The sequence below is a fragment of the Cryptotermes secundus genome, unplaced genomic scaffold, assembly GCF_002891405.2.
Source record: "Cryptotermes secundus unplaced genomic scaffold, Csec_1.0 scaffold1799, whole genome shotgun sequence".
Classification (NCBI taxonomy): Eukaryota; Metazoa; Arthropoda; class Insecta; order Blattodea; family Kalotermitidae; genus Cryptotermes; species Cryptotermes secundus.
The window spans coordinates 572,361-598,973 of record NW_019721788.1 but is presented as its reverse complement, the minus strand read 5'-3'; the positions used below and the strand labels follow the sequence as shown (position 1 = coordinate 598,973).

General features: G+C 39.0%; 1 protein-coding gene across 3 annotated transcripts in view; it reads right to left on the bottom strand.

Annotated features, from left to right (window-relative positions):
* Positions 1-1,497: 1,497 nt before the first annotated feature.
* LOC111875814 (nuclear inhibitor of protein phosphatase 1) overlaps positions 1,498-26,613 on the bottom strand; it is a 33,836-nt gene continuing 8,720 nt past the window's right edge. The window contains exons 4-8 of one of the 3 annotated variants that reach the window (XR_002844807.2): positions 20,195-20,412; positions 19,693-19,896; positions 14,609-14,783; positions 11,907-12,218; positions 1,498-1,715 (exon numbers count right to left, since the gene is read on the bottom strand). Coding sequence is in view for 1 of the 3 variants with exons in the window: in XM_023872356.1 (XP_023728124.1) it covers positions 11,965-12,218; positions 14,609-14,783; positions 19,693-19,896; positions 20,195-20,412 (851 nt within the window). In the remaining 2 variants the exon portion in view is untranslated. Of the gene's footprint in view, positions 1,716-1,746; positions 2,235-11,069; positions 12,219-14,608; positions 14,784-19,692; positions 19,897-20,194; positions 20,413-26,613 lie in introns of those variants that run through there. The other 2 variants (XR_004512656.1, XM_023872356.1) reach the window with 2 other exon arrangements.

Genomic DNA, 26,613 nt, shown 5'->3' with positions numbered 1-26,613 from the left:
GATGATGATGATGATAATAATAATAATAATTGATTAGAAAACCGAGATTAACGGCCGTGGGGATCCGTTGTGCTGACCACGCAACACCCTCAATCCACAAAAGTTTGCACCAACTTCGCCGACATGCGGCGGTCGCTCAGTCGGTATAGTTCATTTGCGGACTACAGACCACGGATTTTTTTTTAACATTCATTACCTCTTGTTTGCTACTAAAGATATGCAATGTGTGGCTGAAGAATGTGGTGGTTTTTACAGTGCTACTGAGAAGGGGGAGGGGCGAATAAAAACAATTCACTAGAAAGGTAATACTATCATGTAATTAACAGTTTCTCAAAAACATCACTTTAAGTGCTCTCATGACATGTGATATATTCTTTAAGGCTTGATCAGACATGCTGCTTTGGACCTATACTTACATTCAGGACATGCTGTTAACTGCAAACACATTGCAGTTCTCCATGCTCACTTATAACTATACTATTGGAAGCAACTGCAGAGATTAAAGAACAGTTGGCAATAAATCCCCACCTTCCTACTTCATTCATACTGCTACAGCAGCACTTTGAAAACTGTTATATTTCACTGCTGCTCCTTGTATCAAAGTATTAGTAAAGTTGGTAACTGTAAACTTCTGCAGTCTGATATTGTGCACAGAGTTGAACTTTGGATAATGGTACAAAACTTAATATAGGTAAAACAAACAATAAATTTAAATTACAAATTATACAATATTGCTTTTATCACATTTGAAGTTTGTCAAAATTCCAGTTCTATTGGACTGTACACTCTTCTTCACCATCACACTGATTAAATTTGGTTTTCTACAACACTATGTTGTCCAAATTTTAGTATGCTTCTGTAACTTGGAGCTCCACTACACTGATGGATTCATCTAAACTTGAAAAATCTCAAAGAAAATTTGCAGCCTTATACTGCAGCAGAGCTGAAGGGAATATTTGGACTCAAGAGAGTTGAAGTGACAGGTGGTTGGAGAAAACTGTATAATGAGAAGCTTCATAATTTTTACTCTTTGCCAATTATAATCAGAATGATGAGATGGGCAGGGCATGTAGCATGAATGGGGAGAACAAGAATTCATGTAGGATACTGGTGGGAAAGCCAAAAGGAAAGAGACCACTACGAAGACTAAGATGTTGTTAGGTGGATAATATTAAAATTGATCCTAGATAGAAAGGATTGGATTGGATGGTATGAACTGGATTGATGTGGTTCAAGATAGGGACCAATGGAGGGCTCTTCTGAACATGGCAATGAACCTTTGGGTTCCATAAAATGTTCGGAAGTTCTTGAGTAGCTGCACAACTAGGGACTTCTCAAGAAGGGCTCTGCTCCATGTAGTTAGTTTAGTTACAGTGTACCTGATCCTTCTGGTGGCTTATTTTGCAATACATATATAGCATTACAGCATGAGCCCTGTCATAATTTTTTTCCAGGATGGGAGCAGCAAATTTTACAAACACAGAAGGCACAAAAGCTGCTTAATAATAAAATCCTATTTTTTTATTAACCATCTACACAACACTCAAAATCACAACATGTTTCAATCGAATATTGATCATCACATGAACATTTACAAACAAAAATAAAATTAATTGGTTGCACATTGTAACTTAATTTTGTTGGAAGTTGGATTCAGTTTCACTTAGTGTTGTCCTTAGAGTACAAGGGATATTTGGAAAGTAACCTCTGGCGAGCTGTTAACAAGCAATGAGAAAAACATTTTATTATATACAAATGAAATACATACATACTTAGGCTACTTCTCAACATAGTCACTGCTGGAATTGAGGCACTTGTTATATTTGGAAATAAGATTTTGCATGCCTGTGTCAAAGAAGTCTGCCACCCATGAGCTCAGTCATGTTCTGACACTTTCCAACAACTCATTATTGTTAAAGCACTGTGATCCCAAGCAGATCTTCAGGTAAGTCCACAGGCGGCAGTTGCTCGGAGTGAGATCAGGGCTGTAAGAAGGGTGGTCAAGCAACCCCAGTTGAAATGTTCCAGCAGTGCTCAAGTGCAAGCAGCTGTATGTGGATGCGCATTGTCATGGAGAAGCACTATGAGTACACTGTATATCAGCATTCCATGCCTTTTGTTCTGAATTGGATTTCATAGCACTCATGTTTTTATTGCAAAGAAAGTGGATAACAGCATGAATTTTTATTTACAGCTGGGGAGATTATCAATCGCAGGACACACCATAACTCACTCTGCAGAGACAAGAACAAACACCAGGTACCAGTTGTGATGGTTTATAAGAAAATGAGTCATGTGATGCTACCTTGAATGTGCGAGCTCTCCCCCACTCCTACACTGGTTACCTAAAATAAACATAGGTTACTTTCCGAATGGCCTTCATACATACGATAAGTGCATAATTATGTTCAAAATGTTTCTAACGGATTAAAGGGTTGATGGATATTATTTAAAGATATAACGTGAACTACGGTCAGAACAGGAGTCTTATACTGTGACTAGTCTCTGATAAAGTTCATTTATAAAACATCTGGTGTCTAACACAATTCAAGAGTTAGTTGTAAATGATTTTCTTGTGTTACTGATGGTGTGGAGATACAACAGCTTGTTTCATTATAGAATATAAACATTTATTAAATGAAGGACACAGAAAAAAAATAGTAATTAGGCATGACACTGACAAAATTAGAAGCTGATGGTTTCTACTAGAAAAACATTCCAAAGGATAATTTGATCATATAATAGTTCTAACTAAGGGGTATGTAAGATGGGAAGTCATAATGTTCTAATTATCACCATGAGAAAATCATAATTCCAAAATGTTGTTCTATATAGGAGATTTCCTGAGCTTACTGAACAGTCAAATCTTCCCGTGCCAAGTGGACAGAGGGAGCCACTGGAAGGGGTAGAAGCAAAATAGTGACATTGGTTGAGAAAGTGGAGGCTTGCACTGTGATATGGTTCCTGCATTTGCAAGAGAAGTCTGCCAGGGAGCTCCACGGCCAGATGACCGCTGTGCATCGGGAAGGTCTACCATCATATGACACAGTGGTCAGGTGGAAGAGGCGCTTTCATTGAGGACAGACAGACCTCGAAGATGAATTGCAAAGTGAAAGACCATCTCTCACTGAGTAACCAGGAATTGTGGCACAGGTGCAAGCTTTGATCCCATCTGATAGGAGCATAACCATCAAAGCTATTGTTCATGAGGTCCGCATTAGCCATGGGTCAGTTTTCAACATCATCCATGACTAGTTACATATGATAAAGGTCGCTGCACGTTGGGTGCCACGATTGTTGACACCAGTTGAAAAACAGGAACAGGTGGATGTGGCAAAGAAACTTTTGCAGTTGTATCAAGATGAAAAGTTGGAATTTTTTGACTGCCTGATCATGGTACATGAATGTAAGGTCTATCATTATGACTCTGAAACAAAGGAAATGAGCAAGTAGTGGAAACGTGCAGACTTGGTGCCACCAAAGAAGGCCAGATCCCAGCTGTCATCAGGAAAGGTGATGTTGAGTGTATTCTGGGATCGGCAGGGGGTCATCATGACTGACTACACGCAAAGGGCGTCACCATCACTGGCGAGTACTACCGGAACCTTCTGAGAAAATTATGGAAGGAAATCAAGAAAAAGCAACACAGAATGCTGGGAAAAGTCATACAACTTCTTCACGACAATGCATTGGCTTATGCTACAATGACACTTGCTGCCAGTTTGAGATATGAAATTCTCCCCCTCCACAATATTCACCCGATCTGGCACCGAGTGACTTCTTCCTCTCTCCATGGCTAAAGAAGCCACTTCTTGGTAAGCGACTGCAAGACGATGATGTAATTTCTGCAGTGGAGGACTTCCTAAACAGTCAAAATGAGACCTTCTATGATCAAGGTATCCAGAAGCTAATGCATCGTTGGGGAAAATGTGTTGCCTTACAGGGGGCATATGTACAGGACAAACTCACATACAATTTCCTGCATCTGTGTCTCTGTCTCTTCTGGGTGATAATTAAAATTTTATGACTTCCCCACGTACACCCTTGAGCAAAACTTCTGTTCAGAACTGTCTGTACCTAGTTTCATAATACCAGTATTCAAGACAAGCAATGTAATTGAAATGGGATCTGATTACACTTGTTCAAAGGCCATTTTTACGCAACAAACTTACACAATCAAAAACACGATCAAAGTATGCATCCCTTGCATATTTTTTTTACACATTAATAGGACAATCAAATCAAGGTGAATGAGATGGGTAGGCATGTAGATTGAATAAAGGAGACAGAAATGCATACAAGATTATAAACTTAAATGGAAACACCATTTTGGAAAACTCAGCACAAATGGAAGGATAACATTAAAATTAATTTCAAAGAAATAGGATATGAGCGTGTGGACTGGATTCAACTGGTTAGCATCCAGAGGTAGGTTCCATTAAAGGTGAAAAATTTCTTGAACATGTGGCCAATAATAACCAGTTTCGCAAGACAGTCTCTGGTCTATGGTGTTCGTTACCAGTAAATAATAACAGCTGACTTTTACATTCTTTTATTTTCATTTAGATGTTACAGAATATAAAGGGTTGACATTCTGAAACAACTCCTCTTTATGTCAGCCTTGTTCAAGATTTTAAAAAATTCTTATTACCTTTGCAAACCACATGGTATGCACTGTCACTACTTTTCTTATCTTCCTTATATTAAAGCCTTGGATGATTATCATTTTATAATTAGCCTGTCGATTTGTCATTATCTCACCAGTTCCATGGCCATGAAATACAAAAGTGATCTAACACAATGAGTACTAACAGTAGCAAAAAATATGGATATTTCATTATGGTTTATATGTTTATGTATATTAGTGCATAAAAAGAAGTAAACATCCTGTAATTCTACTTTTTTGGATAATTTATGTAGGTTCAGCTGGTTACAATGAATGTATTAAATATTATTAAATAAAATAGCTGATAATGTGTATGAAAACCGAAGGTGTCAGAACATTGTCATAAATCACATTTAATTAATTGCCATTTTCTTCTGTGTGATTCCAATGTGCATTTTGTTTCCTTTAGCTGCAAATATTTAAGTATGTAACTTAACACTAGTGACAGAATTTCTGTACCTTGCTTAATGGCAGTGCCAACTCAATTAGTACATTCTTGTAAGTTCTTTTTTCAGTTCCTGGACATGAGGATTTAGCATTACTGTTTCCTTATAGTGCTTCTTCATTTATCATGCTGACACCAGTTGAGATCTCTGTTCATTATAACTGAAATTATTACTTATTGGTCCTGCAGAAGTGAATTTAATGATATGCCTATTCTGTTTCATACACAAAACTACTTAACAGATTCTGATGAAATATAACACTGGTGAGTCTAGAATAAGGCTGTTCAGCAAATTTAATTTGGTTCACACCAATCCAAAGTGTAGTACTAGACTTTGACATACAAATCATGGTTTCATTCTTTGCAGGGGCAGCAATTTATGTGTCTCACCACATGCAGACCATCTCTGAGGCCCATCCAGCCGCCTATCCTTCCTCCAATTACTACCAGTCTTTAAGAAAGTATGAAGCTATACCTCCACTTCTCCATATACTTCTCACATGATGTTAAACTCAGCACAGGGAGAACTCCACTGTTTATCTTAGCAGAATGTAACCTATATTTTAAATGAAGCTCAAATTTAAAAAATGGCTGCATCATATAAAAAGTACCACTTGATATAATATACAGATTTTACTAAGATGTGTATATGTCATTTAAAACATTTCCAATACAATGTTCCTAATGAGAAATGAAAGAAAAATAGATGTATCTCTATGTAGCACGTTTTGATTAACTGTCAACAACATATTTACAACTGCAATAAATGAATGTCAAGAATAAGAGATGCACAACTGTCAGTGAAGTTTCAAAAATACACATATCCCAAACAGGACTATGCCCCCATGCACTGAATGCTTTATACTGTCACATGCGTAGGCATGAAGGAATAAATTACACAGTGTTAAAACTGGTTGTACTGAGTCACAATGTTTGAGAATTGGAGTAAACAACTGCCACTAAACTTTTCATTATGAGTCATGGTCATACACTTGTGCCAGTTGTGGAAATATGAGTTTCCTTGTCAAATATCAGCCACCTATATGGATATAATTCAGTAGTAATAAACAAAACAGAAAAAGAAAATGTCTGGAAACAAATGAACACACAGCAATTAATTCACTCATTTAACTGCTGTTTTCAAGATAATCTCTTCAGCATACAATGTTTCTAGGAATCACGTGCAATCAGAATGTAACAGCAACAGCACATGTCAACAAAAACAGTGTGAGCCATTCCAACTAGTGGCGTTTTTCTCCATCTTGAGTCAATATTTTAAAATACTTATTTATAAAAGTGCAAAGTAAAAATAACATACATTGCATATAATAATAATAGTTTTCTTACCTGTTACTCCTTTTTAAACACAGAGTTGTTAAGCATCTGTGTTATTTTTATTTTCAGGGGTACATGTTTCTGTAGTATCCAACCTACTGTCCATCCCTCTTCAACCTGTTTACTTCATTTCTCAAACATTGTGACTAGTGATGAGTCTATAGTCTGATCTGTTCCTATCTTCGGGTGACTGGCTGACATTATACTCATAGTTACATACCACATTTGCCCATATACATCTACACATAAGATGATGTGTTTTCACACTTAGGCATCTGAAAAAGCAAGGGTTGTCTTACCCTCACACACTTGGAAAATACTGTGCTGTAATTGAAGCTTTTACATCAGAGTAGTATTCTCGAGGCTATTTCACAGCATTCTTATTCTTACATTGCTGGAAAATCCAACACTGCTATGTGCAGTGTCAGAAGCAAATGGGAGTGCTCTTCTTGATCAGAAGTCTTCTGGCCGAAGCTTTATTGCACATATACGTGTATTATTCCCAGATTTAAAAATTGTGAGAAAGCAAAAAAGGAGTAAAATACTGTGGTAAAAATTATGGGTGATCATGCTGAAAAGAGATCTTCAGCAATGTCACAGACATCAAAAGGAATGCAACTGTAGCTATTATGCAAAAGAACATAACAAAAATTCTGTTACTGCAGTAAATGCACATCACTGGAGGAAACTACAGGAATGAGGCAGTGTCATGAGGGGGGGACACGTGTACAGCTCAAACAATGAGTATACAAAGACAATGAAGAACAACTGCTCATATTTGTGCTTGGAAAACATAAATATGGGCTCCCCAGTTCATGAGACAATATGTACTTCAACCAAACTGTTTTTGTAGGATTTGAGGGTCTCACAGCAGTGGTTATTAAAAATTGTATCTATATCTATATATACACACACACACACACACACACACACACATATATATATATATATATATATAATGCCATGTAATCCATAGTATGTCAATTGATGCATCAGAGGAACATATATGAAGATGGAGACTATATGTTCCTGAAAAAGTAACCTGACTTTCAGTGGACTATATGCAGTTGTATTCCAGAAGACAGGACTCTCCATGCATGCAGCACAAACATGCAGACACACACAAGGTAAAAAAAAGTAAGTAAAGGTATCCTTGTAACAGGCCCTGGAGGCCCATAGGGTTGTGAAATGTTGAGGTTCCCACATTTTCTAGACAATCGGCTCATAGATGGCGGTAAGGTTGTCAGCCTTATGTACCAGCTGCCCTTTACCCCCAAGAACATTCCAAGAACATTCCTGGTACTCATTTCTGTTAGAGGCTGAGTCAACCCCAGGGCCAAAGTGTGGCTGGAAGGATTAGGTAAATTGAAAAAATCCACCTCAACAGGATTTGATCCCGCGACCTCTGGCTTGTAGCATAGTATACAAAAGGTATACTCCCAATTATCTGTGCTAATGAAGGGAAAGAGAAATATGAATAACTGAAACACAAGGGTAGTCCAAATTTCAGGTGTGACTGGGAGACCACGATGACTGTTGAATATAGAAATCAGGAATGCAATGATGGTGTACAACCCATTCAGTTATCTCAAAAACTTTACTGATAGTAAAATATATATTATGTTTCCCTATAACTTTTGTTCATAACACTCTTTGTAATAGTAAGTATTTAGTGAATAACCCTCAAGATACATATAGAAATGAGTGTGGGGCTTCACACAAAAAGGCTGTTAAAACTGACTGTTGTAAATGAAAACTGAAATGGTTTCACAATTCCGTGGCCTGTAGTCCTCAAGTGAACTATACTGACTGAGCGACCACCGCTTGTCGGTGAAGTTAGTGCCAAATTTTGCAGACAGAGGTTGTCACATGGTCAGTGCAATGGATCTCCACGGCAATTAATCTCGTTTTCTTAAACTGGAGCAGCTATTTCCTTTGAAATAGCTCCTACATTATCTTCATGAGGCTGAGTGGACTCCGTTCCAGACCCACTACTTCTCAGAAAATCTGGTAGCACCGGGAATCGAATCCAGGACCTATGGATCTGTAGCCAGGAACTGTAATCACTAGACTACAGAGGCAGTCCACGGTTTCAAAATTCATCATAAAATTCTACAATATCAAATTTCACAAAAGTCCATCCAATGGTTCATGAGTTTATTCATGTATCAGACATAGGGAGAGACAGATGGATAGACCAAAAGAACTTAACAGGCACTCCACAGAGTTGTGTACTCACCTAAAAATGGTGGACAGACAAGCCACAGACTGGATAATTGGGAGTATACTGTATACATATTGATGCTTGTTTGCACATACGTTTACTAAAGAAATTTTAGATTTAGATATTCTTAAAATATGTGTATAGAATTATAGTATAGTCCCATTACATCTGACATCAGAATTGAAAGTGGCAGTCTAGTAACAATACCTTCCAAGAAACATCCAGAATAACAATGAGGTCCAAAACACCATAAATTGATATTAACAAACTGAATATCAGACAAAATGTTAAATACAACTGTACACAACCAAAACTTCAAAAATAAAATGACATGTAATCTTAGAAAAACATCAGTGTAATATAAATTTTATAGATATAACACCACAATAATACAAATATAAATCATATACACAACTAGGATATTTACGAGTATAACAATAAATAGCCTGTATTACTACATACACAAAATTCATGACACATGCCACAAAACTTACTGACTTTTATATCAGAAACAAGAAATGTATGTAAACAGATTCTGATGTTATTTGTAATTATATATGTTTTATAATTTCATATTATTATTTTGAAAATTTTAAAATTCAATTAACAGATACAATAAGCCCATTTACATAGAAGGCAACTTCCATAGAACAGCAGTTTGGTTGAACCACATATTTGTATGACCTGGTGATGACCTACTAAACATCAAAATATGTAGATGAGCAATGATAAGACACTGTTATATAATTTGGAAAGAGTTATGTACAAGTACTTAACATTTAAGACATTATATTCAGTAAACTTTCGTTTAATGTTCCTTGAGTTAACATTTTTCATCACTCAATGTTCTGTTTCAATAATCTCAGCGTTAAATTTCCTTCACTTAAGATTTTCAATTCAGTATCCAATTTCACTGCTGCACAAAGAACATAAAATGAGGGATCCACTGTATAGAAAATAAGGGAATGACAGTGACTGCAAGGCCTGGACTGCTTTGAGCAATATGACTTTATCATTAGGAGTTCTTTTAATTAATACAGTTTATTATTACATGCTAACACTTTGTTCCTATGCATTTATAAAATGTAATGTTTTCATAACAGTCTTCACATGCACATTTGAATGCATTACATTTCTTTGATTCTAAGATACTGAACAGGGTACATATATCCTTACTGAAATACAAGCCTGGCCAGTTACAACAAGGTTAAAGGTAATTTTTTTTATGCTAGTGGGGTGGGACTAAGTCCCTTGTACTGCGGCCACTTCTGGCCTATTGTACCGCCCCAGATGATAGGTGGGGGCGACTGTAGAGCAATTGGTGGAATGAAGATTGGCAGGGGAAACCGAAGTACTCGGAGAAAACCTGCCCCAGGACCACTTTGTTCACCACAAATCCCACTTGACCAGACCCAGGATTGAACCTGGGCTGCCACAGTGGGAAGCCAGTGACTAACCGCTTGAGCTATGTTGCAGTAGGTTAAAGGTAAAAGATAAAGCTGTTCCTTTGCTTAATTAATTAAGCACAACACCATGAAAACATATGAGGGAGTGGAAGTATAAGTCAAACGTTTTTGACCTCAGCACTAGATGGAGGTGTGGTTAGTTTCACTCCCTGGCTGCTTTACTCCAAGGGAAAGCACCCCCAGTACACATTGCATAGGAGGCTGGGTGGGCCCCACAGCCAGTGTGCACAAAGAGGAATAAAAAAATCTCTTCCTATGTTGATATAAATATATTGTCCTCCAGAAATTTTAAATGAGAGTCATTTTATATTCAGGTAAATAAGGCATATATATATATATACTCAGTTCTTTAAGCGGAGGATGCAATAAAACGTAGAACTCTTTGCATATTAACACATCGCGGACTGGCAATTTTAATATTTAAATCACCCTGGGGACCAGCATTATTAAACCTACTACCCTAACTTGTACACTGTTCATTTTAAAAATTAATATAAAACCTCCTAATTAATTTTATGAAGTAAAATTTTTGGAGAACACTTACCAGTCCTCCTAGAAGTGCTTGAGAGTGTGATATTTCTGGAAACATTTCCCTTTGTGAAGTGGCATTACACAGAACTTGCAATGTAGACAGTCATACTCCATTTTCTTTTTGTGAACTGTGCAAACACAGCATTGCCTAGAAGGATGCTTCCTCTTGGGATGTTCACTCTTCACAATTTTCACAAGAGTATCTTTCCGCATATCACCTGAGAGTCCCCCTGGGGGGTCCACATGAGGCCTGCGTGGGGTGGGAGTTGATGGGCCCGCTTGCACTAAGTCTGTGTCTGACTCTGGTTCTGCCGCCACCATCTGGTCTGTAGCCCAGGCCTTTGCCACATTCATCAGAAATGCTTTGTATTTCAATTGCAAATCAGGGTTTAGATCTTTGTGATTTTTTTTAGATTTTTTCCTGTCCCCACAATGGTCCTACCCACATTTTCGTCAGAGCTACTGTCACTTTTACTGTCTGTGGCCACAATTCTTTGTTGTCCCCTGTCACTGCCACTGTCTGAGTCACCATCACTATGCATCTCACAAGGCACGTAAGCTAGATCATTGGAGAAGAATTTGTTCTTGATCCATACTCCACCACTAACTACTGGCTGATATATACAACTTGAAGACAGGCAAATCATTTTCCTTTAGAGCGTATTAAGAAAACAGTGAGGTCATGTTACTGAATACTACGCAAACATTCCGGAGTTTTATGGCTCAGTAGCCCTGCAGCTGCGTGGCAAAAGAGCAAGGTACAGTGTGTTGCAACGTAACGTGTCCTAAAATCATATCATGCGACCAGTCTGCCACGTTTAAAAGCGAAAAGCATGATATCATGCGACCAGTCCTCAATGTGTTAAGAACAAACTATTTTATGTCCTCTCTTTGATTTATGGTGATGTCACAAAAACAGCCACAGATAATGATCAGCAAAGATATGTGCAGAATTTATACCTGATATCTTTGTATTACAAATGAGACCCTGAGGTGAAATAATAATTGAATTTGTATTCAGCTTCAGAGTTGGGAAAACATTTTTCCATGACATAAGCATAGTTGGCAGTAACTGTAAAATGCACCCATTTAAACCAGTTATTTCCTCTGCAAGTGTGAATAATCACAGGCTTGAAATATTTTCCACAGTTCTATAATACACAAACACAGATCTCTGTGTCAACACGTCAAAAATGAGGAAAAGATATACATCTGTCTGAGATTATTCATAACACATACCTTCTAAATATGTGTACAGTTCTCTGTGAAATACCAGACCTGCCTCCATATCAACAGCTCAGACCAAAAGTGTGGGCATGGATTTCTTGCCAGGCCACGCTTCCTTTGCATACTTCTTTTTCCTAGGTTCATGACTGAGTTCAGCTGCAGCAGCAGCCAGGGGTCCAACCTGTCCTGGCACCACACTTGGTGGCAGAGGAGCTGGTGCCATTTCCACTTCAGGAGCAGGGTTTGGCAGAGCAAGACCTAATCGTGAAGCCAAGGCTGAAGAGAAAAGGAGAGGGTTGTTGCCACTTGGAGAAGCAGGTATTCCTGAAACAGGATCACAATTTCATATCAGAGTATCAAAACCTTACATTATTCATGTTTCTGACTGACTATTACTTTGTGAGATCTTGCACATGATGAACACAGCAAAGAATCTTTCTTCATGGAGTCACACCAAAGGAGCTTAATAAATTCAGTGCAGGACATGCAGCAACTCCTCACTTTACAAACATTCAGGCAAAATTTTCGTAACTATAACACATAATATCCCATTATCAGTACAAATAAAAATTTTTGCTACACTGAGAACATCATCTTTCCTACCCTGACATCCATCTATGCAGCACTTCTGCCTTGTCTGTTGTGTGGTACATTCAATTTTTGTTTTATCTCAAAATGTCTTGTTAAACCTCATTCACCAGGCCCATGGTATGGATGTAGTATAGTATTGTTTAGCCAGTGTCTCATCTTACAATGTATTTGTCCGTTCTGTTGACCCATGCTGTACTCAGCTGGCTCATGCGTGTTGCATCCTGGCATCCTGCCATTCCTTAACCCCATCCCCACCGGCATTATGCTGACGTCTTTACCACTACTTCTACCTATGTAGACCATTTGCCCTTCCTTCCCGCTGATGTCTCGGAAGGAAGTATGTGTGTCTGGGCACTCTGAAGGACTACGTAGTCTTGAGAGGTTGCTTACCATCCACCGGAGGACTAGGAACTGAAATACTATTTTGGACTTTGTATTTCTAAAGTTATGTTTGACAATCTCCATCTGGCTGGTAAGGGTATGGATGCCCGCAGTCACAACAGAATATTTTTGATTCCAGTGCAGTTGCAACCATGTTCATTTTTGTTGTACTAGTATTATTATTTTTGCTGACCTTTGGTGTAACCTGTTTGATGGCTTTAATGAGGCTGGTACAAATGGGGCAGTTTAGTTTTATATTTGTTACAACTGTCCATAACAGGCGATTACTTGGGCAATCACTACTTTGGGTTGTTGTGCCTGGCCCTTTTGAGTTTTATGCCTTGCTTATTTATTTCTGTATATTGTGTGTGTGTTTCTTTTTTTGTTATCTTGGTGATTAAATATTGTTATTGTTTGTTTTGAAAGCCTGCATATATGTTATCTTCTCCATAAATGCTTGGATACCCATGAATACACTGGGGAGCTTGCAAATGCGACAACAGAGCCAGAGACAAGGGCTGCTCCTCCCGACTTCTATCTTATGAAGTGGTAGTAGGTGGTAGTACAAGTAGAGAGAGTGAGAGAAGGGGAGGGGCGGTTAACTGGTAGCTGCTCCTCCTGACTTCTATCTCATGAAGTGCTAGTAGGTGATAGTATGAGTAGAGCGTGAGAGAAGGGGAGGGGCGGTTAACTGTAGGGAATATAAACTGAGTTGCAGTTTATATTCCCTACAGAACGGACAAATACATTGTAAGATGAGGCACCGGCTAGACAATTAATGTCAATACTACACTACATCCATACCACGCGCCTCCAAAGCAGTTTATTAAATGAAGAAAGCAGTCTTCTGGGATTTGGCACCGTGTATATGTGGTGTTAACCGACGTTTCGGAGGAACGTATCGCCTCCATTTTCAGGGTAGAAGAAAAAATATAAGAAATCTTCAAGCGAAGAGACCGTGAGAAATGGTAAAAGCAGACTGTGTTGGAAATATACACAGCTATGTGAGAGCAGAGAAGGAAGGGGGGGAAGGGCAAGTATATGTCGGTTAACACCACATATACACGGTGCCAAATCCCAGAAGACTGCTTTCTTCAGTCACCACCGTGAAAGCCTCAAATCTTACATAGTTTATTACATGTATACAAAATCCAGAATATACCATTACGTCCATGGGAATATAAAAATTGCAACAACCAACAACTGACTTGATGATATAAAACATCATTCGAAGAGTCTTAACCTTGTTTTACCCTATAACTTTCATTTTTATATAGTCTAGTTCACTGTACTTTTATGCCAAGCATTTTATAATGTAATATTATCATGCATCCAGTTTTACCAGTCCTGCAGTTCAGTGGTGTGAATATGTGAATCATGTATTTGCCTGATAATGGCTTTAATAGCCAAAATATGTAGCACAAGCCAATCGTGGCCTTGACCTTGATACTGTTGTGTTGTGATGGATTTTAATAAAGAAACTGTATAACACAACAGGATCCATGAAATGAAAATTCCCTGATATAAGTACATGTATGTATTACCTCAACTCACCGCATTTCTAAATAGTCTTTAGATTAACAGAGAATTCATTTTTATTTAATGAATGTTCACATAACACACGACTAACAAAGACCTCTTTAGAAAAAGAGGAATAGGTACATAACTTTACCTGCTGTGGAATTCATCTGGGTTGTAATGATTTACAATCAAACGTACCCAACTTAACAAAATTAAGTTACCTGCCGGAGAACTGGTGGATGTCCCACTACTGATGTTACCATGACTTTCAGGAGGCAAATCCTGATAAAGGTGAGGCATGATAGCAGAAGGATGGAGATGCTTCATTAAAGTTAGACGATCATCTGAGCTATTTGTTAATCCACTAGTGGGTCCCATTCCATCCACCCGTTGACGCTAAAATGAAATGCACATGAAATCTTTATTCTCAGCAGTTCTGTTTTTAAACTGAGTATGGAAAAGATGGCAAAAAATTAATGATAGGTGACTGTGTAATAAATTGGCTGTGAGTTCAAATGCATTTTCTAAAGTAAGATTATGTGGGTAGAACCACTGTACAGGAATATTATATTGTCACAATTTTAATGACTATAGAGGAGGTTTGGATTGGTGACTGGATTTACTGAACGCTTACAATTTGTAACTACATGTAAGGATTATGTTCTCACTGTTCTACACTCCTCACAAATCACTACAAGACACATTATGTCTTCTCAGTCTGTTACAGTCTTCGCTGTGTGTTGTTTGGCAGTGACTACCAACAGTGGACATTTCCCTTCCTCTGGGTTCCCAAACTGTCCTTGGCCTTAGCTACCAGCTTCTCACTGGAACAGCTGACAACAACTGAATCTCAGTGGTTATCTCACTGCAACTTCTAACTTGTCCTGCTTATAACATTTCGGCACAGATGATGTAGATAACAGCTTCCCTCTGTTACAGTGTGTTGCTTAGCGATGGTATGACATATTCTATTGGATGACAGCTTCCCTCTGTTACAGTGTGTTGCTTAGTGATGGTATGACATATTCTATTGCTGTGTGTGTAGCCATCAGCACAGACCATGCAGAAAACACCATTCCTCCGTTGTTTATGGGCCGCTGCCTAGTAATGGCCTGCTGTTGTGACTCCATAATTCTTGCTTTAAGAGCATATGCCACATTGATCCCTCCTTAAAGCTGCTCATCCCAAGTAGCCTATGTGCTTGCCACCATTCCTTCTTTTCTGAGGGGACGTGTCTATGACATGTGATTGACTCACCTTCCTTCCCCCTGGATCAGTTTTCACAGTGATTATTCCCCAATTGCTCCTGCTGCTCCTTCCTTAAGGCTGCTCATCCCTAGTGGTTCCCTGATAATGTGCAAGCTGGTCCAGGTGTACCACAATCTACCATTCCAAGGGCTGTGCTTTTGACATCATTTTTTTCATTTCAGAGGTGCCTGACCCCTCCACAATGTCAGGCAATCACCCCCCATAACTCAGTTAATGACCCAAATATTCGTTTTTCATTCTCCAGCTCTACAGTCTTCCTGAAGATCCTGCTGAATGTCCTCCCCTTCCTCAGAGGTAGCTGCGTCTTGTGCTTGGTCCTTTATATCATTGTTGCATTCTGGGCCTTTCTGTCATCTCTTCTTGACTGTTGCTCCTATATGACCATGTCCCTTAAGCCATGCAGGAACGGCACAGTGGATCATCCATCTGTGGGTGGCAGACAACTTCCTGTGGGACCCACAATTGTCCTGGGTCACTTCTTTGGCTGTTGGCAGCATCCTACAGTTAGGTGCCAGTCCCCATATTAGTCCATACACTCCTCATAGCTAGCTTCTATCTTGGTTTGGTGGGTATCCATCTGGGAGCTGAAACTGCCTCGAGGGACCTCAACCTTCTCATTGTTGGCCTCTATCTTGGCTTCCAGCCTTGCTGTCGTTTCTTCTTTTATTTCCTTTAGGTTGACATCCATCTCGCTTAGTTGGTTTTCAATTCTTCTCAGTTGGTTATTCCAGCATTCATTTCAGCCAGCAGGTTTGTCATCATTTGTTCCATCTTCATAGTGTGGCGATATGAGTATTCAGTGCAATCTTCAATTCAATAACTCAATCAATCCAATTGATCAGCCAACCCAATCCCACTTCTGACACCAGTTGTCATGTGACAGAGTGACTACAGATGGGATTTGGATTGGTAATTGGATTTATTGAATTATTACAACTCATAACTACAAGTAAGGACTATGCTCTTACTGTTCTACACACTTCATAAATCACTATAGGACACATTAGGTCTTCTCACTCTGTTACAGTCTTCACTAGCCATTGCTTGGCAGTGGCTTCCAACAGGGCACATTCCTTCCTCTGGGTTCCCGAACTGTACCCTGCCTTAGCTACCAGCTTCCACAGCAACAGCTCACAACTGAACCACAAGCAGTTTACTAATTCACCCACCAACTCCACTAACTCCTCATCTTGGCCACTTGCCTATCTTGTACCTTGACCACTATCTTTGAGTCTATGCAATTGGTTAAGCATATTTTAACCTCCCTATGTGGGCCACTGTTGAGGAGGGACTTGTATTTTTTTCATTCCAGTTCACATGGAAAAAGCTTCCTAAACTCACTTCCGTCCATATACATGCTACACCCTTTCTCCTGTCCATCTTGTGATGTGTAGTATACAAAGGACATCAAAATCTTTATGATCAAGTTCTTTACTCTTAGCAAGCTTCCAAGAAATTTCTGTTAATGCAGTAAAATTCATGCCACCAGTAAACACTATCTTCTTCCACTTTACCTGCTGAGCACCCATTACTCATTTCTTTTGTGGAATTCTCTTCTCTCCTCCTCCTGCTAAAGAGTGGTATTGTAGAATTTTCCATGAAATTCTCAGTCCAAACACCCTGTTCTGCAGTCACATCCCATAGTTACTGCTCAAACTGCATAGTGAAATTCAATGGAAAATGTGCAAGATGTGTTTAAAACATAAGAAATCAAATGAACTAAACATTCAAAATAAAAAAGAAATTTTAGATTCAATCAGTAAAGGTGTTGGCCTGATAGTGTTTGACAAAAGGATGCTGACAATATCTGGACTTAAGAGGGATGAAGTAGCAGGAGGCTAGAGAAAACTGAACAATGAAGAGCTTCATGTACACCTCATTAAATATTATCAGAACAATAAAATCATAGAAAATTAGATGGACAGAGTATGTAGAAAACACAGGAGAGGAGAGATTTGCATACAAAGTTTTGGTAGAAAAACCTGAACAAAACAGGCCACTACAAAGACCTAGACACAGATGGGAAGACGGCATTAAAAGATTTTGTAGAAATAAGATGGGAGGGCACGGACTGGATTCAACTGGCTCAGTATAGGGAACAGTGACAGGTTCTTGCAAACATAGTAATGAACCTTGAAAGAGTATCTGAGCAACTATTAGCTTCGCGAGAATGACTCAGCACCATGGAGTAAGTTAGGTAGTTAGTTCATTAGTCAGTTAAAGGTGTCAGCTAGTGAACAATTACTCAGCACTGCTGCGTGATTTTCTTAGAAAATGTATGTATTGTATTAGTCTCATAGTACACAACATCACAATTACTGCAGTATTAGTAATTTACATGATATTTTGTACTGACTCAGTTTACTGTGTTGTATTCTCAGAACAGTAATTTTAAACCCCCCAGCGCTATAGGGGTGGCAGACATGTTTTAACTGAGGGGACAGTAATATTAGAACTGGAAAAATGCAATTCTCAGCAAGTTGGACTGCACCATGTGACCACGGATAAATTCCATGCACAGCCAATGAAGGTTACCATTATAGTATTTGTTTTATGTAGTGTTACCACTGAAATCTTAAATAAGGGCACTTGAATTGTGCTTAATTTAGACATTCTAATATTATGTTGCAATGTTATGGACATAAATTGCTTAAACATAACTGCTTAAATTGGTGGCATTTGAGTGGAACCAAAAGAAACCAACATAGATATGTTGCATTGTATTTTATAAACCCCTCCTTCAAAAACACACAAACCACTATTTAAACGTGTACTTTTCAAAGAATTTCTTCACTATGTCCCTTGTGTAGCTGTCCAAATTATGGGAGGGTCAACTGTTTTTTTTGTATGGTCAGGGTTCTGTGAAATTCATCACTTTCGTCTCACAGTTGGATATTTCCTTCTGAGACATGTAGTAGGTGGCTTGGTTCAAGCTTGAAGCCAGCTGCACATCAGTAAATCAGTGAAGTTAATGCACAACTTGAGACCAGTTTCTTTAGAAATCCTCAACTACGACTGCGGAAGTCGTAATTTTAGCAGGGTCATCCTGGACCCATGCTACCCCCAAATTCCAGTTTGAGGGTCGCACAGCAGGTGGCAGAGTTCACCTCTAAACTCTGGCTGCTTGAGAATTTCTTTTTCTAATTTAAGCATTCCAGCTTGCCCAGTCAGCCAATCAAAATCTGAGATGGGATGTCCTTTGCCTGAATTTTTGTAACCAGGGCAGATGTCTATCTTCAGAGGGATACTTGGTTGGAAGGCTCCAAAAATTAGACTTATCAGGGATGCACATGCTCAGTATTTCTGATCACCCATTTGTTCACTTGTTTGTTGTTCATCTTGAACTAGTGTGTCTTAGGAATCAGTGATAGGACCTAAACCCAGTAATCAATTAAGTTGATCATTGTTGCGCATCTATCTCTTTAGTAGTGTTATACTAATAAAGACTTGAAACTGCCAATTGGTGTTTCAGTGCCGATTGTCCTACACCTGAGCGCCCTTTAATCATCCAAGTCACGGCCAGTCAACACGACCTGAGAGGAGTTGGTTTCTCTATTGGAACTAGGCAATTACAAAAACAGCTACACTTTCACTTCTTCCAGAAAACCACCATCCTCAGCTAAAGCTTAAGTGTTTCACAAACCATTTCTCTCCTGGAAGGAAAGAAACTCTGTACTACTGTACATTTCAATTATCAAACTGAAACAGGCTGCAAAAATATAATTTCCTTAAAAAGTACAGAAGCAACCACAATATTGAGTTTTGTGAATTAGCTTTAAAATCATACAGGTACATAAAAGATCTGCCCTGAATCCCTCAATAACATGTTTCACATATCACTGAGGTAGCAGGGAACCTGCTGAAACTAATACATTTAAGGGAAACAAAGATGGAAGCTATGGGCAATTATCCATTAAGACTTTAATAACTTATAATTAAGGATTATTCAACACATACTAATGTGCCATGTGAAAGGTAAATTTCTTTGCTTATGTCTCTATTCCAGACAAGATGAGAATACATAAACATGAAGTACCTTTGTAGGTATGACGGTTGTGTGAATCATATTTCTAAATCTGCCAACTGATGGATCCACATCTTCAGGATTGATTACTTCTTCCTCTTCACTAAAGGTCAGAGATTTCTTCTTACGTTTACGTGATGTTGGGCGAATCTCTTCATCTGGAATACCTAACATTGAAATTCGACGATTGTGAGCTGTGTTGAACTCAGTAAGGTTCTGGAACAATGACGCGAATACAATTAGCAAGATAAAGCAAAGCCAGTTCATTCAATCTAAAACAAATATTTTACATTATGATGCACTGCCCAGGCATAATTTTACAGACAACTGCTCAGCATTCCTTTTGACCCATACGAGGCTCCACTTCCTCTCCCTCTGCCCTGAGTCTCTGTGACCACTTTTTCAACTAGCCTAATGACAACTAGTATGTACTGAGCACAGACACTCATGGAAACCTCACAGCAAGACTGCAGAATTTAAATAAAGGAATTAACAACATGTGTAATCAACTTACATCCAATTCAGTCTCTGTTTCTGGCAAGCCTAGCAAGCCACCTTCAGCTTCCTCTGATGTCTTCTCCAGTTCCTCAATGATTGGTCGAGCTCCTGTTTGAGGGCGTTCACGAATTATGTAATATCGTGTAGAAGCACCAAAGTGAAACGTGCTATCAATTGGAAGCTGTGTTGGTTTATGGGATTCCAGACGTAAAGAACCAATAAATGTTCCATGAGCTATAAACAGAAAGGAATGAGTCAGACAGTAACTGGAGGAACAGAAATGCAGACGGTAATAATAATAATAATAATAATAATAATAATAATAAGGGGCCAAGGGGAAGAAGAGGCAGATCCTCTCCGACCCCAGGAATATAGATGCGAATATATAGCCTCTCTATACTCAAGACCGTCCATGCATGATGAAGAATCACACCCTACAAGAGGTAGCCCCGTTGAACACCTTAACAGAACATGGCGGATCTAGAGGAGTAAACCTCGAAAAAAAAATCCCCTAGCCCAAAGTGTACACTACTGTGCTGATGGACTACAGGAGCACCTGCGGCGGAGGGTGAGAAGCCATAAACGGTGAACTCCAAGGAAAGGCGACCCTTGGTTACAAGCAGCCTTACTGCGGCAGGCGGGGCAATATCGCAGCGGACAGAATAATTCCCTAGCTACTCGTGGGACAGCAATGGAAAAAAAATGCAAATGAATATATGTACAAAGGCAGAAGGAGTAGAGCGCAATCCTCTAATGATCAACAAGGCGAGAATGGTAACCACAAAGAGGAAACTCAACGTGGACCACCTCCAAAACAACCCAACGTCGGGGAACCAAACAACAAAGACAAAGCTAATATACGGACCCAATGGAACAAAGAGGAAATGAAGGAAGTTGTGTGGTGTTTCCTGGCATCAACAGGCAATTACAAGGAATTGAAGTACCAGACAACTGGTACTCACACGTGCCTAAGTCAGTATGTGAACATGAGGATATAACCGTGTTATGGAACCAAGGCGTACAAACAGAGAGGTTCTGGCAAACAGGCCAGACATAATAATTAAAAACAAGCAAAAGAAAACTTGCATACTTATAGATGTATCAGTACCATCAGATAGGAATGTAGTACAAAAAGAAGCAGAGAAGAAATTAAAATATAAAAATTTAAGCATCGAAATTCAGCGAATGTGGAACATGAAATGTTTTGTGATACCAGTAATTATTGGAGCCACGGGTACAGTCACGAGAGGGTTGAGAAAATATTTGGAACTAATTCCTGGTAAGCAGTCCATAGATTCACTGCAAAAAAACAGCTATCCTGGGAACATCACACATACTATGGAAAGTGCTACAGTGTGAAGCTTGAAGCCTGAGTGGTGAGGTGCATCACTGGTTCAAGAAAAGGAATACCAGGAAATAAACCTGTGACAAGAGATGATGATGATGATGATGATGATGATAATAATAATAATAAATAATAATAATAATAATAATAATAACAACAACAATAATAATAATTCAATTTGTGTTTATTTACATGCAAACTTAAAGAGTACAGTAGCCAATTACAAAGTTAGCACAAATACACAGAAATACACAAAATAATTAAAGAGCAAAATACAAAATACGACAGTCTATATAACAGCAATAGATTAATAACAATTCCAAGAAAAATTAACGTTAGTTTTAACGGGCGAAAAAAATAAAATAAGTACATTCCAATAGTTATGCCATTTGTGGCAAGAAAGGACAGTACATGTACACAGAAGTTGATAATAATAATATTTATAATAATAATAATAATAATAATAATAATAATAATAATAATAATAATAACGCAATTAATAATTATAATAACTCTTATCAACATAAATCAAACATATTTCTGAGAAGTGAGAAAAGTAAAATATATACAATCAGTATTTAGATTGGAATAATCATGGCAGCAATAATGTATAAAAGAATTAAAGTTTTAATGGATCAATGTATAAACATACTAATTTATTCCAACTTTTTGTTTATTTACATGCTAAATATGATGGAAATGGCCCTGACTGCAAACATGTCAAGATCTTTACCCACAGAGTTGGCAGCATAGGAGCACCAAGCAGGACAGTGTTTATTAGAAGGACAAACACCAAACAGTGAGAAGTCCCTAAGATTGCTGGGAGGAACACAAAGGCTAACATTTTCCAAAAGGAAAGAGCAAGATTTAAGTCCACGACAGACCTGAATAAAAAAAAAGCGCATCAAGGTGATGTTTCCGTTTACGTAAAGGTTTTAGACTTAATTTCTCTAAGGCATCTGCATAAGTATATGGAATATGAGCGAAGAAACGATAAGAATGGACGGACATAAACTTCTGTTGGATGCGATCAAGCTTATTGGCATCAGTTGAAGTGATGGAGTTCCAAACCACAGAGGCATATTCCAACTTGGACCTGAGTAAAGTAAAATATAGCACATACAGACCCTCTAGGGAGGAAAATCTGTAGGTTATGGAGCGAATAAGGCTTAAAAGCTTTATGCATTCAGAAAATATGTAATTAACATGTGTGTGAAAATATAATTTTGAATCAAAGAAAACACCTAGGTCCTTAATACTGCTAGCTCATGTAATGATAGAATGACAAAGTTGATATTCGTAATTCAAAAAATTAGTTTTCCTTGGGTATGACACAACACATGTTTTAGCAATATTAAGTCTCATGGAGTTAGCAATGCACGAGTCACTCACGGAATCGATATCAGATTGAAGTAAGAGGCAATCATGTGGAGAGTTAATGACACAGAAAATTTTAAGATCATTGGCAAAAATTAAAAGTTTACAGTAGTTAACAGAGTTGCATAGGTCATTTATGAATACACTGTAAAGAAAAGGCTCCAGAAGAGAGCCTTGCAGCACACTGGACGTGACACAAAAAGGCAGGGAGAGAGTGCTAGAAACGCGAACCCGAGATTGTCTGTTGGTCAAGTCACTGCAAAACCAGCTAACAGAAGCATGAGAAAATCTGAAGGAACTTAATTAATGCAAGAGCATATTATGAGGGATGAGGTCAAAAGCATTTGAAAGATCAAAATAGACAGCATCAGCTTGATGCTGACCTTGGACAACAGGCATAAAAAAAGTCGAGAAACGTCACCAAATTGGTAATTGTAAATTTAGTTCTGGTAAAGCCATGTTGACTGGGAGTAAATTTAGCATAATGCAAAACATGATCATGAATTCAAACAATTTAGGAAAATTACTGAGAATAGAAACAGGTCTGTAGTTGCACACAGTGGCATGACTGCCTCTTTTAAATACTGGTACAAGAGCAGATTCTTTTCATGCAGCAGAAAAATACTGTTGTCAGGCTCAAGTTAAATATATGCCTAAGAACAGGAATAAAAATACCTGGACAACCTTTTATGATAAAACCAGGAATATCATCAAGTCCAACAGATTTGGAAGATTTTAGTATCATGATAGCTTTGCAGACATCCGCATCAGAAATGGGAGCAAAGGATGAAAATTCAGAAGATATCGAGAGTGGGGGAAAGTCCTTAAAGCAGTGGTTATTATAAACAGATTGAAAGTGCTTAGTGAAAGCATCAGCAACTGCTTTGGGCTGGACTAGGTGTGTACCATTAACTTCTAGCTGAATGGAACCAAATCTGTTTTTCTGAAATTAGATACATATTTCCAGAAATATTGGGGCTGAGACTTTAAATTGTTATCAATTGACTTCAACCACCCAAGCCTGTCAGACTTGATGGTGTTTTCCCCTAGTTTTCGGTAATAGGTAAACCTGTTGTAAAAGTAATCAGAAAGTTTCTTTCTAAAACGACAATGGAAATAATTTTTCTTAGCGATGTAATATTTTAAGGTACAGGAGAACCAGTGAGGGAATTTAGGCTTGCGGCTATAGTCACAAGAAATTGCTGCTCCATTGCACCTCTGACAGCAGTGGTGGGGCTGGCAACTGCTACATCAATAGAAGAAGCTTCATTCACACTTGTCTATTCATACATAGATAGAATGTTGTAAAGCAAAGTGTAGTTTGTCTGCTGTGAAATTTCGGTAACTGAATTCACAATATGAGTTATTATTAACATGAGGTAGAAGCACATCAAACCTCAAAGGAGGATGACATACATCGGGCGCGACCAATCCAGAGTCGACAAGAACAGACTTTAGATCAGTGAAATTAGTAAAGACTAGGTCAAGCATGTTAAGAGTGTCAACAGCTTCAACGCACTGCCTTAGACCAAGAAAACTTTTGGAGGTGTATATAGCATCCCCTTTAAGTTTAGAATAGTAATGACATTTGGGTAGAGGCATCCTGCTCTCCCAGTTAAATCCAGGAGCACTGAAGTCGCCAAGTAATATGACGTCAGTACTGTTAGTGTCTAGGTTGTTTTCAAGATGTCGAAAGTAGCTAGTAATGACTTCCAGTTTGGTGACAGGAGAGAAGTAATGGTTACCAATAAGCATGTTTATGCCATCAGCAGTGGGAATCTCAACCCATGCTAGCCGTAATGGCTGTTAATATGCCACCACCGCGAGCCTTGTTTATATATGGCTGGTCAGACCAGAAAATGCTGTATTTTTTAGAAAACAGATTGTGATCACAACACGGGTTGCTGAGCCATGTCTCAGACAGAAAAATTATGTCACGTCATAAAATTCAAGTTGCTTGGTTCTGAGACCCCTTACGTTTTGATAATAAATGCTGAGAGAGTTATCGAAATTTGCATGTGACATGGCTGAATGACTCGTGCTCGCATCACTGAAAGAGGCCATGTTCAGGTGGATGTTGAGCTGCCTCTGTTAGCCCCATCATTACCAGCTGGATCTGCTGCAGATTTAATAGCGACAGCGGGAGCTCCTGCTCCAAGTGTACTAGGGGTAAATATCTGGTCAGGCATAAAATTGCCATCATATGGAGCAATCAAGCAACCAGAAGGCCAGACACCAATGTTATTTATTAGAGAAAATTTGTCTTCCATTACACAAATATGGAAGGAAGAGTACAAGTGAATTTAGTTTTGAGTTTCATGCAGACAAAATTTTTTTAGACTCAATTGCTCCTTCAATGACTTGTGCACGTCATCAGCAGTAACCTTGGAGCTAAACCAAGAGATAAAAAGTGCCTTAGATCTTCCAGCTTTGTGATGACAAGAAGGATTGCAAGCTGCTAACACCGATGAGGGGCTATCGGTGAGGTTTAACCTTGTTAACAACAGCACTTTCAGCAGGACTGCTGGTGGTGGTCTTATGCCTGTACCTAATGGTTTTAAATCCATCAGGATCAGGTAGCACTGTAGGCCCAGAGGGTGAAATCCCAATTGCAGCAATGTCCCCGTGCAACATGGTCGTCGCAGCAGGTACAGAAATAGTAGACAAGGCCTGAGTGGGGAGGGCAGCAGAAGGCACAGGCTGGTTGCTGGTAGATTCCTTACAGGACATTTCTGCCGGTAGAATGCACTGCTCCCTAGGGGGCCTAGGGGAGGCTTCAATACGGTTATGTAGAATCTTAATTTACTGTTTCAGCAGCAAATTATCATTCTTAAGATGAGCGACCTCCTTAGTTAAGTTAGTGACCATATCCACAAGGGACTCAATTAACTGCATGGTGCATTGTCCATTGTGTCGAATAGCTTGAAGCTGAGTACTTACAGAGATGAGCGGGGAAGCCTCTTTGTTAGATGAAGCTCAACTCATAGCTCCTTCATTATACAGAGATCCTGGAGTTGGCAGGATCCTTATCAGTGCTACTAGATCCAGATGACATGGCACATGCGTTGCACTTATATGCAGACTCACCCGCTGCTGTTGTAACAGCCTGCTCAGCCTCTCCAAGTTGCAGATACACGCAATGAAATCGTATTTCACACACACCACAATGAACAAATTTCTGTTTTCCATAAAATGGCTCGTCACATAATGGACAAGCATCCCGGCTGGCCACCATGAAGCCACACAGAGCATACGAACAATGGATTCACAAGATACAAGGTGTGGCAATAAAGAAACCGGATTCATGCTCTAACCCTTTATTTAAAAAAAATCAGACAGTCGAAATGTTATCCCCTTCAATGTAGTCCCCTCCCCGATCCCTACACCGCTCCATGCGAATTTTCCACTGTTGGAAGCAGTGCTGCAGGTCATCTTGTGTTATGCTCTTCAAGAGTTGCGTCGCTTTTGCTTTCACTGCATCCACGGACTCGAACCTGGTCCCTTTCAGCGCAGACTTGATTTTTGGGAAGAGAAAAAAGTCGCACGGTGCTAGGTCCGGAGAATACGGTGGATGTTCCATCACTGGAATGTTGTTTTTTGCCAAATACCTCTTCACAGATAGCGCGTTGTGTGCTGGCGCGTTGTCGTGATGAAGAACCCATGAGGCATTCTTCCACATGTCTGGTCTCCTTCGTCGCACACGTTCACGGAGG